The sequence below is a fragment of the Ailuropoda melanoleuca genome, chromosome 5, assembly GCF_002007445.2.
Source record: "Ailuropoda melanoleuca isolate Jingjing chromosome 5, ASM200744v2, whole genome shotgun sequence".
NCBI lineage: Eukaryota > Metazoa > Chordata > Mammalia > Carnivora > Ursidae > Ailuropoda > Ailuropoda melanoleuca.
The window spans coordinates 2,069,025-2,080,567 of NC_048222.1; the positions used below are offsets into that span (position 1 = coordinate 2,069,025).

At 41.3% G+C, this 11,543-nt stretch overlaps 2 protein-coding genes and 2 pseudogenes across 2 annotated transcripts; 2 read left to right on the forward strand and 2 right to left on the reverse strand.

The window, feature by feature from the left end:
* Window positions 1–2,505: 2,505 nt before the first annotated feature.
* On the reverse strand, window positions 2,506–2,882 carry LOC100468378 (annotated as a pseudogene).
* A 283-nt stretch (window positions 2,883–3,165) lies between these two features.
* Window positions 3,166–3,618, forward strand: LOC100483293 (histone H2A type 1-E). The gene has a single exon (XM_034660124.1). The coding sequence runs from the start codon at window positions 3,205–3,207 to the stop codon at window positions 3,595–3,597; it is 393 nt and encodes a 130-aa protein (XP_034516015.1). The 5' UTR covers window positions 3,166–3,204; the 3' UTR covers window positions 3,598–3,618.
* A 305-nt stretch (window positions 3,619–3,923) lies between these two features.
* Window positions 3,924–5,564, forward strand: LOC100468125 (histone H3.1). Its single transcript, XM_034660184.1, is given in 3 exon segments — window positions 3,924–3,932; window positions 5,051–5,275; window positions 5,277–5,564. Coding segments are annotated over 3 exon segments (507 nt in total). The 3' UTR covers window positions 5,550–5,564.
* A 4,979-nt stretch (window positions 5,565–10,543) lies between these two features.
* On the reverse strand, window positions 10,544–11,391 carry LOC109491082 (annotated as a pseudogene).
* Window positions 11,392–11,543: the final 152 nt, after the last annotated feature.

The following is an 11,543-nucleotide window of genomic DNA, read 5'->3' on the forward strand; positions in this document are numbered from 1 at the left end:
TTACTAAACAATAAATTGCTAAAAATAAACTATGGACATTTGTGAAAACAAAGGCAATAATTTGTAATAAAAACACATTTTAGAGGGATTTACAATTCAGAAGGTTTTTATGAACATTATTAGGTAAAATTTTCCATTTCTTCTATACTTCATATATAATAAATGAAAGCTTTCTGAAGTAGATTTATAATCAGAAATAATAATACTACAATGAGTGAAGCAACTGTTACTCCATGAAATTAGAGTTGCTGTTCTTAAATCCAGACATACTAATCACCAGGAAAAAAGGAAATGTAAAATGCTGGTTTCAAAACTAGAGACACTTCATTATGGGAGCCCACGATTTTTAGGAAGAATTTACATGCATGTATAATAATTCTGATAATATTTATACATTTAAATGTACATATATGTGCAGTTGTAATCTTAACCTCACTGAATACAGAATCAATCATTCTTAAGCTATGGGGGTGTATTAATTTCTTTTTGCTGGTCTGACATTATCACGAATTTACTGGTTTCCATCAGCACAAATTTGTAATTTCCTAATTCTGTAGATCAGCCTTTGGGCATGGATCTCACTGAGCTAAAATCAAGGTGTCAGGAATTCTGCATTCGTCTCTGGGGTCTCCGACAGTAAATCTGTTTCCTTGCCTTTTCCAGCTCCTAGAGGCTATCCTCTTTCCTTGGCTGAGGACCCCTTTTCTCAATTTTCAAGGCCAGCAATCTCTGGGCAAATCCTCAGGCTGTTAGCTCTCTGGTTCTGTACTCAGGTTCCCTCTTCCAATTTTAAGTATCCATGTGATTACACGGGGTTCACTTGGATAATCCAGGATAATCTCCCTTTAAAAAATCAGGTGATTAGCAATCCTAGTGCCATCTGGAACATGAACTGACCTCTGTCATGGAACCTAACATACTCACAGACCTTTAGAGGTTAGGAGTTAAAGATAATCGGGATGACATTTCTCTAACTAGCACAGTAGGTCATAGTGTTTTTAGAATTTGCTAGAAAGCTATATACCTTCTGTTCTACAAACAGGAAGACTATATAGACACACTAACATGTATACCTTCAGGGAGCTCTTGTATTCCAGGAAGGTCATATATACCTTGTTTAGATATTTATTTCTGAGAATACATAGAGCAAAAATTGACCATTTATAATAATGGAAGCTTTCATATACAGCTACCTGGTATTTTTAGATTTCATTCTTTTACATTTCTCTCCTTATTGCTTTTGTTTTGTTTGAAAATGTATATGTTCTTTGTGTATGTTGTTTTGTGTGTGTGTGTGCCCATTTGCGTTGTGTGGGGAGTAGAAAGTTTGCTATTCATGAAAGAAATTATACAAGAATATAGAATAGTTTTAACTTTTTTCCTCCCTGGGTTGAACCCCTAAAATTACTTCGTATGTGCATTCCTAGCATATAATTCATGTGGGGTACCATTCATGGCAGTTTATAACTTCAAGTAAGTTTCTAATTACAAGAAGAAAAGTGTAAACTTACATTACCATTATTATATGTCTGGATATGCCAGGGCAGTGGTAGTGTTACAAGAATGACATATTAATTTTTTTAAAGATTTTTATTTATGTATTTGTCAGAGAGAGAGAGAGAGAGAGGGAGAGCATGAGCGGGGTGGAGGGCAGAGGGAGAAGCAGGCTCCCCAATGAGCAGGGATCCCAATGCGGGGCTCGATCCCAGGACCCTGAGATCATGACCTGAGCCAAAGGCAGAAACTTAACCAACTGAGCCATTCAAGTGGCCCCATATGAATTTTTTTTTAATTTAAAAAGAATTTTTGTAGACCAGGACAGAAATAAGCTGATATAAAATCCATCCATGAGGAAAATAACAAATTTAAGGGAGTGGCACCAAAATATCCCTAAAAGGAGTTTCTTTCTTGGACGGCCAGCATTATTACTGCAATGTGGAATTTTGCCAATGGTCTTGCCTTTCATTAAACAAGCCATCGGGAAATTCTCATTACAATTAAATGACCCCATCTTGGAGTCAGTGATGTTTGTTTTTCAGCTTTCATACATCGGCTTGTTCGCACCAGTATTTACAAATTATATTGCCTTAAGCAAATACGCATCCGGTAGAGGTGTGCAAAGATTAACCTGGAAATAAACCAGTTTCTTTTTACCACAACATACCAGTAACAAAAATAGCACTACCAAATTTCTTAAGCCCTCTTGGCTTTTCATAGAACCAACGCGTAAAGGACACTACATTGCAACAGCTTCAGTGAAACGTTGTCACCACTTGGGCCAGGCTTGTAGTTAAAATGGGGAGCAGAGACAAGAGAAATCCATCCTACCATTACCTACACTCGTACCTTTCCCTTTCCACCAGTGAAAACGTATGTGTATTTTAAGGTGCTAGTAACACACGACTGCAAGCCTAACATTTTCAGCAAAGTAAAGCAAAACCGTTTCAGCAGTTACAGTAACGGTCAAAACCATTACAACTCACGCTGAAAACCTGGCTGGCTCTTAAAGTGTATTTGGGGTTAAATATGACAACATTGCGTCAGGATTATTTGGAGCTCCAGCTCCCCGGGCAGCAGCAGGCGCACAGCCGTCTGGATCTCCCTGGACGTGATGGTCGAGCGCTTGTTGTAATGCGCCAGGCGCGACGCCTCGCCCGCGATGCGCTCGAAGATGTCGTTGACGAACGAGTTCATGATGCCCATGGCCTTGGACGAGATGCCGGTGTCGGGGTGCACCTGCTTCAGCACCTTGTACACGTACACCGAGTAGCTCTCCTTGCGGCTGCGCTTGCGCTTCTTGCCGTCCTTCTTCTGCGCCTTGGTCACCGCCTTCTTGGAGCCCTTCTTCGGGAGATTGGAACAGACTCCGCTGGCTCCGGCATGATGAACAAAAACTATGATTCTGAGATAAGAATATGTGCCCTGGTTAAAATGTTCATAATATTTATATAGATCCTATGCAAATGAAGTGCTAAAAGAGTTAGACTTTGACTGAATAAATAATCCTAAACTGCAACATAGCATGAATATTACATGTCTTTAATTCTGTTTTGTAATTGGTTGCAAACTTCAAAACTGTTTTAGCCAATCAAACCACGTAATTTACAATTCGGCTTGTAAGTATAATTGCTTCTCATTTGCTGAAAAGATTAGTACTCCCATTTTTTCCCCCGTTACTAAGCATACTGGTTACAGAGTATTAAGATGTCCGGACGGGGGAAGCAGGGCGGCAAGGCTCGCGCCAAGGCCAAGACGCGCTCCTCGCGGGCGGGTCTCCAGTTCCCGGTGGGCCGTGTGCACCGCCTGCTCCGCAAGGGCAACTACGCCGAGCGGGTCGGGGCCGGCGCGCCCGTGTACCTGGCGGCCGTGCTGGAGTACCTGACGGCCGAGATCCTGGAGCTGGCGGGCAACGCGGCCCGCGACAACAAGAAGACGCGCATCATCCCGCGCCACCTGCAGCTGGCCATCCGCAACGACGAGGAGCTCAACAAGCTGCTGGGCCGCGTGACCATCGCGCAGGGCGGCGTCCTGCCCAACATCCAGGCCGTGCTGCTGCCCAAGAAGACCGAGAGCCACCACAAGGCCAAGGGCAAGTAAGGTGGAAAAATAAAATCTTAATTCGTTGAGGGGTCCATTTTAACCAAAGGCTCTTTTCAGAGCCAACCTCCATAGTCATTGAAAGGGCTTACATTTTCCTTATTAATTGTAGCTAATTGAAAATGCCCCGCAGGGTCGCTCATCAATGCAGGAATAGATGTCAGTACTTCCAACACCTCACAAATGAGAAAGTAAGCATTTGGTTTAGAGCTAGAATAAAAATAAAAGTCGCCACCTGAAAATTATAACGCTATGGAAAGGTTGAGTCACATGGTAAAGTATATCAATACCGGAATCCCTCAGGATTGTAAACCATTCGTAACCTAATGGGAACGGTAATGCTTGGTTTATAGTGAAAGTTTAGATCCAAATCTAGTTAGTGGTCTGCAGATCCTTAAAACTATACCTTAATTAATATGTCCTGTTGAACAGTTGCTTTGCACCTTAGTGGGTAAAATCATCCTCAAGTCATACTTAAAAAAAAAAAAATCCAACTTAGTGGGCTAGGGCCTAATCAGTTGGAAACTGGAATACAATACTATATGCCCTTGAATTTGTTGTTCTTTATACAGAGCTTCCTAAATCGGGGTTCAGTATGACTTTAAAAAGATACACTTATCTTTTTGTACCATTTACAACTTTGAGTATCTTTTAACAGCCTTTTATACAAACTTCCATTAGTGTGAAGTAAGTATGTGTTTAATAAAGTTGTAGTAATAAGTATGAAATTAACTCAGGGGTAATGGTACATTTAGGAGTTGTATAAAAATATATTTAAAAATCAGAGTTTGGGGCGCCTGGGTGGCGCAATAGTCTGCCTTCGGCTCAGGGCGTGATTGGGGTCGAGTCCCACATAGGGCTCCTCTGCTGGGTGCCTGCTTCTTCCTCTCCCGCTCCCCTGCTGTGTTCCCTCTCTTGCTGGCTGTCTCTTTCTCTATCAAATAAATAAATAAAATCTTTAAAAAAATAAAAAAATAAAAATCAGAGTTTGAATGAAGACATCAAGAAATAGACCTGATATAAGCCTTCCTACTTTTGAACAAGGGTAAAAAATTAGTTTGCCGATTAAATCTAGAGGGCGTGTTTTCAAAACCATCTACAGAAATCCAGTTTCAGGGGCCAAACCTTAAATTTTTATTCAGTCAACAAGATATATCATTGGAATAATTGGTATTAAATGCTGCTTTCAAAAGCCAGAGAACATTGTAAAGAAACAGGTGAGGTAAATAAGAGATCACTGTAAATAAGGTTGAGGAGAGAAAGTTGGAACACCAGCAGTTAAAGTAGTGGATTGGAGGAAGATGTTAATTTTTTTTTTCATGGAAGACATTAATTTTTGGTCTAAATATACTGGAGGTCATGTATTTCAGGGAGTGAATGTCACCACCAATATCTTCACTTGGATCCCTAGGACGCAGATGTCTGTCCAATCAGAATGGGACTCTATATCTAGGAGTGGAGTGTGGTATGGTTTCATTGTTCCATCAGCTACCTGTTAATTTTGGGGTGGCTCGCCCGAAGCAGAAGGTCCTCAAGTCCACGGTGCCGCGCCAACAGCTCCCCACGCAAGGCCCCCCGCGGCACGGCCCCGCGCAAGCAGCTGGCCACCAAGGCGGCCCGCAAGAGCGCGCCGGCCACCGGCGGCGTCAAGAAGCCGCACCGCTACCGGCCCGGCACGGTTGGCCCTGCGCGAGATCCGGCGCTACCAGAAGTCCACCGAGCTGCTGATCCGCAAGCTGCCGTTCCAGCGGCTGGTGCGCGAGATCGCGCAGGACTTCAAGACCGACCTGCGCTTCCAGAGCTCGGCCGTGATGGCGCTGCAGGAGGCGTGCGAGGCCTACCTGGTGGGGCTCTTCGAGGACACCAACCTGTGCGCCATCCACGCCAAGCGCGTCACCATCATGCCCAAGGACATCCAGCTGGCGCGCCGCATCCGCGGGGAGAGGGCGTAATAAATTCTTTTAAGCCAGGGCCGACAGCCTTTGACCCTTATGCTCAAAGGCTCTTTTCAGAGCCAGGCACGATTGCCGTGTACGTGTTTTTGGTTTTTGAAATTGTGGAAGATACTGGAGAAACCAAGGGCTACCATGTTCTTTCATAAGGTTAATTGTGTGGCTCTGAAAAGAGCCGTGTAGTGTTCTCAACTAGCCAAAGTCTTCCTTCTTGGCGGCCACCTTCTTGGGCTTGGCTGCCTTCGGCTTCTTCGCACTCTTGGCCACTTAGGACAGCCGCCGCCGCGGGCTTCTTGGCCTTCTTGGGGGTCTTCTTGAGGAAAGCAAACAAATTAAAATTTCCTTCGGAGGAATCACACTAATTTTATTCCATAGCGAAGCGGGACACCTCATGCTTTGACTTCATATTTTTTTCTTCCAGTTGTTTTCTCGTTAGTCTCAGCTTTTTTCTAAAGCCCCTGACACTCCGAGAGATTCACAGGTCAGAGAGACAACTTCTTGATTTTCGTTTAAAATATAAATTCTTCCCTTTGTGCTTTCAGTAGCTGGCTCTCCGGGGATATTCTATACATTCTTGGCTTCTCGCACATCCAACAACTGCATAGTTCTCATGGAGATTTTCCCGGAAAATCTGTTTCATCTGAAGAGAAATAACACAGGCTCTTTCCCTATTTCTCTACAAGAATGATAGTAAAGGGTGCTTGGAATAACAGCTAATTCTGACAGGATCAGTCATTATTTTGTCTGAAAAACCTTTATCATAGCTTTTAGTGACAATTCGCAGGGTCAGTTAGTTTGGGGGTTTCAGGCATTCAAAGTTGTCCAGGAAAATGAGGAATGCAGCCATGTGTAATGCTTGTGACATGGTTGTTAGTCCTGTAAACATAGATGGTGACAGAGGAGCTCCAGGAGGGATATAAAAAAGAGTTGGACCCCTTTATTTGTTTTTAAAAATCTTTTATTTACATTGATTTAATTGGGGAGGTCAGTAATTAAAATATTCATAAGCTTTGTGGTACAGAAATGTGTCATTCCTGGGGAAGATAAACTTTGGTAACCTATTAAAACAACAGAAGGAAAGGATATACACGTACAACACACACACCCTTACACATCCACATACTTACAGAATTCGCTTGAGAGAAGGGCAATTTTTGAAAACCGTGTTTTATATTTGGTACTACATTTCTTATTTGTGCAAGGAGATAAGGTTGTAAGAAACTCATTATAACATATTCTTAATGTTGAATAAGGAATACATTTATAGTAGAAAGTGATTAAATTTTTATTTTCATCACTTCAAATTTTTTCTCTTTACATAGTATGTTTATTTTGAAACATGTAGCAATCCGTGTTCCCCTACGATGGTGAATGAAAGAAATGCTGGGAATACACAGAGCAAAGCCCAAGAGGTGAGGGTTTCACCCCCCCCTTTCTGATCCCCTCAAAATCAAGAAATGACTGATTACTTCCTTCAGCACATCCAACTGGAACATGAGAATTAGTCTCACTAACAGTTAAATATTAACATGATTCAGATGGCTGAGATGAGATGAGCAATCCACTCAGTATAAATCATTCTTACTTTGTGTATTCCCTTGTTATGGAGCTCATGTATTCCTAATCCTCTTAACATGCTTTTGACTCATTGTAGTTGGTTTTGAAGCTCGCCTGAAGATAATTCATTGATAGCAACGAGGAGTATGAATTACAGAGAGGCTGAGCCAAAAAGGCTGTGACAGTAGTCAGTCCACATAAGAAACAGAAGAGCCAGAATCAACCATGATGGGGAAATAAAAGAGGTGCAGTCCCAGGAGAGAAGAGCTGTCTCTAGTCCGTGTCAATGCAGGGAGTCTCCGAGGTACTGCCCCAATCACCTTCATGGGCTCTGAGTTTCTTTGATGTGGCTAACTTCCTGGTCTCTCCCTTCAGGTCTGTCCTCTCGCTTAACCATCAAACTCGTATTTCTGGGCGCTTCTGGATGTTTGCTATGTATCTCCATACACTAAGACCACACTCTCTCTCTAATCTCTACATAACTAACCTCACCGTGTTGTTTCCAGTCGAATGATGTCATTCAACTTGACGTGACTGTCAATTGTACATACAAAACCCCCATTCTTTTTATTACTTGAGCCATACTTGAGTTGTTTGGGCCTGTTTAGTCCAGTGAAGGTCCAGAGCAACTACGAGAGAAGTAGCCAGCTCCCGTGACTACCACTGGGCTCTGAGCAGTCTGACTATGTCTCTCCTTAGACGGTCTCGATCCTCACATCAATATATACGGAGGATGCATGTTTCAGCGACCATATTCCTATTAGAAATGGTAGACGGATGTGAAACTTATGGGGTTTTGGTCCCCTTCACATGTTGGAGAAGGAGAGAGAGAGAACATGGGTTGAGGGGAGAGGCAGAGGGAGAAGACGACTCCCTGCTGAGCAAGGAGCTTGACGTGGGGCTTGATGCCAGGACCCTGAGATCATGACCTGAGCTGAAGGTAGGTGGGCCACCCAGGTGCCCCACACATCTAGAGATTATTTGGGTTATAACATATTATGTAGAGGTTATATGTCCTCAAGCTAGGAAATATCTCTACATTTTAAAAATAGGAGACAGGGCTTAATCCCTTTAAAAATTTCTCTTTTCTGAAGGGAAAAGTGAAAACTCAGACACGCTATTTCTTCAAGATAAAGTGTTGAGAGGGAGAGGAAATAACCTTTGCTGTTGCTAAGTGTAGGAAATCATTGCCATTTACCTTTACATCCCTCCATCAGATTATTGTTACTAACATATGGTTTTCACATCAACATTCATGGCATTTCCCAGTGCTCCTCTGTGCACATTTTTTGTCTTTTTTTCCCCCCTCCAAATTTGCTGTATGTGATTGGGTGGATATAAATTAATGAACAAACACTTAAGCAAGATAAATGTAACAATTTAACAGAATCTGATAATCCTCAATTTCTCTCAAATTCATCTTTAAGTCTTTCCATCCTGGGGCTCATAATAAAACTAACCAACATATTGGTAGTACAGTCTATGTCGAATCTCTAGGAAGTATTTATGACATAGTGAATTCCTCTAGAATGCGATTTCGAGGAACCATCCAGATACTCGTGTTTTGTACATAGAAAAGTGTTAGAGTCAAAATTCAACTCAATATAAAATAAGAAACGTTTCTGATTTGTTAGACTGACATTGCTTCTCCTTTTGCTTATGATTCTTAGCTGTAATATCACTGAGCTGAACAAATAAGTCACGTTTGAGTACATAAGGAAAAATAAACACATGGGAAATGGACAAAACATTACAGACTACATCTTTGCTAGACCATCTCTATCTCTAACACTTCAGAAGCTTAGAGGTTCAGAGTGCTCCTTCATTAACTGTAAGAAAAAAAATAAAGGAGACATTCCCTCTTTGAGATCACAACTATGTAGTCATGTGGTTAAACAAATTCTGCATTTGTGTGCAAAGCATGAAATATGTTTATCTTAATTCTCCCTGCTTAGACTTGTCAGTCAGCCAGCAGGCCTTTCTTTCCAGGGAACAGAGACAGAGATGTGTTTTATATAACTTCGATAACCTCCCTGCTACAATAATAAGAGATACAGTCAGTATCCTTTTACTATGGTTCCAGACAATAAGGGAAGGAGGTCCCGAGAAAGAATAAATCAGAACTATTACAACTGAGCAACTTTTCTCAATTGTACCGTGGTGCCAGTTTCATTTTACATAAGCATGATGGCATAATTCAAGCTCAATATATCAGAAATCTTAACATTTAAAATTTACATTGACTTTTTAAAAAAGTGATAGGGCTTTTTTTAATAACAGTAAAGTAATCATGCAAACCAAACAAAAATACAGCTCAGTTTAATTCGCTAATTATAAATTTTGATTAGTATATTGGAATTGAAAATAAAAAGAAACCATTAACATCAAGGCATATAATTTGATATGAACAAATAACATCCATGTTTATAAGCAAAACTATGATTTAGAAATATGTGGTAAGAAACCAAAATAAATCAGAAGTATAAGATACACAATGGACTATCCAATGAATGCAGACACATTTTCTTTCTTTTTTTTGTTTTTTTTTTTGCATTTACCTTTTTTTTTTTTTAAAGATTTTTTTATTTTTATTTATTCGACAGAGAGAGAGACAGCCAGCAAGAGGGGGAACACAAGCAGGGGGAGTGGGAGAGGAAGAAGCAGGCTCATAGCAGAAGAGCCTGATGTGGGGCTCGATCTCATAACGCCGGGATCACGCCCTGAGCTGAAGGCAGAGGCTTAACCGCTGTGCCACCCAGGCACCCCTTGCATTTACCTTTTTAAAAAAAATTTAAATTCAATTAATTAACATACAAAGTGTTATTTGTTTCATGGGTACAGGTCTGTGATTCATCAGTCTTATATAACACCCAGTGCTCATTACATCACGTGCCCTCCCCAATGTCCATCACCCAGTTACCCCATCACTCTACCCCCTCCCCTCCAGCAACCCTCAGTTTGTTTCCTATGATTAAGAGTCTCTTGCGGTTTGTAAAATTTACCTTGACTTTTAATTACTACCACATTAGGAAACAAAATAATTAGATACAACACATAGGAAAGGGTAATAGTAAACCCTACTTTACTAGAGTTGATTTCTTGACATTAACTCAGTTTTTATAGAAAAGGGATAGTGCATTTCAGTTTGCTTACAAGATACATCACTATGAATTCTGCATTTCCTAACTACAAACACATATAGCACTTTTAACAGGTTATAAATAAACTGGTTTTCAAGCATAGAGTCAGCCCCAATGATAATAATACACTATTTAAAAAGACCTAAGACAATGAATTCCATTTCCAATGGAAAAAAAGAACTGTGCACACAAACTTACTTTTTCTGTGTGTGCCAGTGTTATAAAATGTAGCTTTTAATAAAACCTTGACCCAAACGCCAGCAACTTCAGAAAAAAATTTTGGTGGGGGTGGAAGAGAGTTATTTCATTTGGGAAAAACAACCACTATCTTTTTCCTAATCTTCAACACACACACAATTAAAACATATAGAGCTTCTGTAACACTTTATACAATTCCTATGCACTGAAGTATAACAACAGCTAAATACAATTATATTTTTAAACACTGAGTCAAGGCTTTACATAAAAATGCCATCCTACTTTCCCCACTAAGTTTCTAAAATATCGCGTATTTTCTTCCCCAACATCTGCAGCCATTCAGGAATTTGTAGGAAACTTCTATGCATGATCTTAATTCCTAATCCCTGGCTCTTTGGGCTCAGTGACAAAAGATCAAAACCACCAGAAATGGTGGTTCACTTGATGGCAGACCAGAGACCCTGGTTCAGTTAGTCTCATAGGACAAAGGCAGTGCTGTGTCTTCTGGCTCCATGGGAGGGGGCACGTGAAGGATCTCATCAACCAGTCACCCATTCAGTCCAGGTGATAGATGTGCATGCGCAGCAGAAATCGAATCGGGTCTGCATAACCAGTTTATCATACATATAACACTCTCCCGGATCTTTTCTTCCGATTAATCCCTTCCAGGGTCATAAACTCTTTCAGGCATATTGTATCAGGCCTCTTTGAGCTATGCTAATGTGCAGCTGCTAGGGAGGCTGGCTAGGTGTTGGATGATAGACCGGAGCTGGAGTTCCTGATGTGGGCACCGCGGGTCCCCATCCTGCTGCATCCCCTCGGTCAGACTCAGATTCCTGAAGCCAGGAGATGTCATCCGGAGTATGGGATTGGAAGCAGTTTCCCCAAAATCTGGGGCTAGGATGTGTGATCTGTGCACTGTTGTGACAGTCTTCCTTCTCTGCACATTTTCAAAACCCAGAGTCTTTCAAGATCTAAAGATCCCAAAGAAGGGCTCTTTATCATTTTGGGTCATGGACTTCCTTGTATATCTGATGAAGCTTATGGCCCCTTCCCAGGACAATGCTTTCAAGTACTGAAGAGAATATACATAGGACTA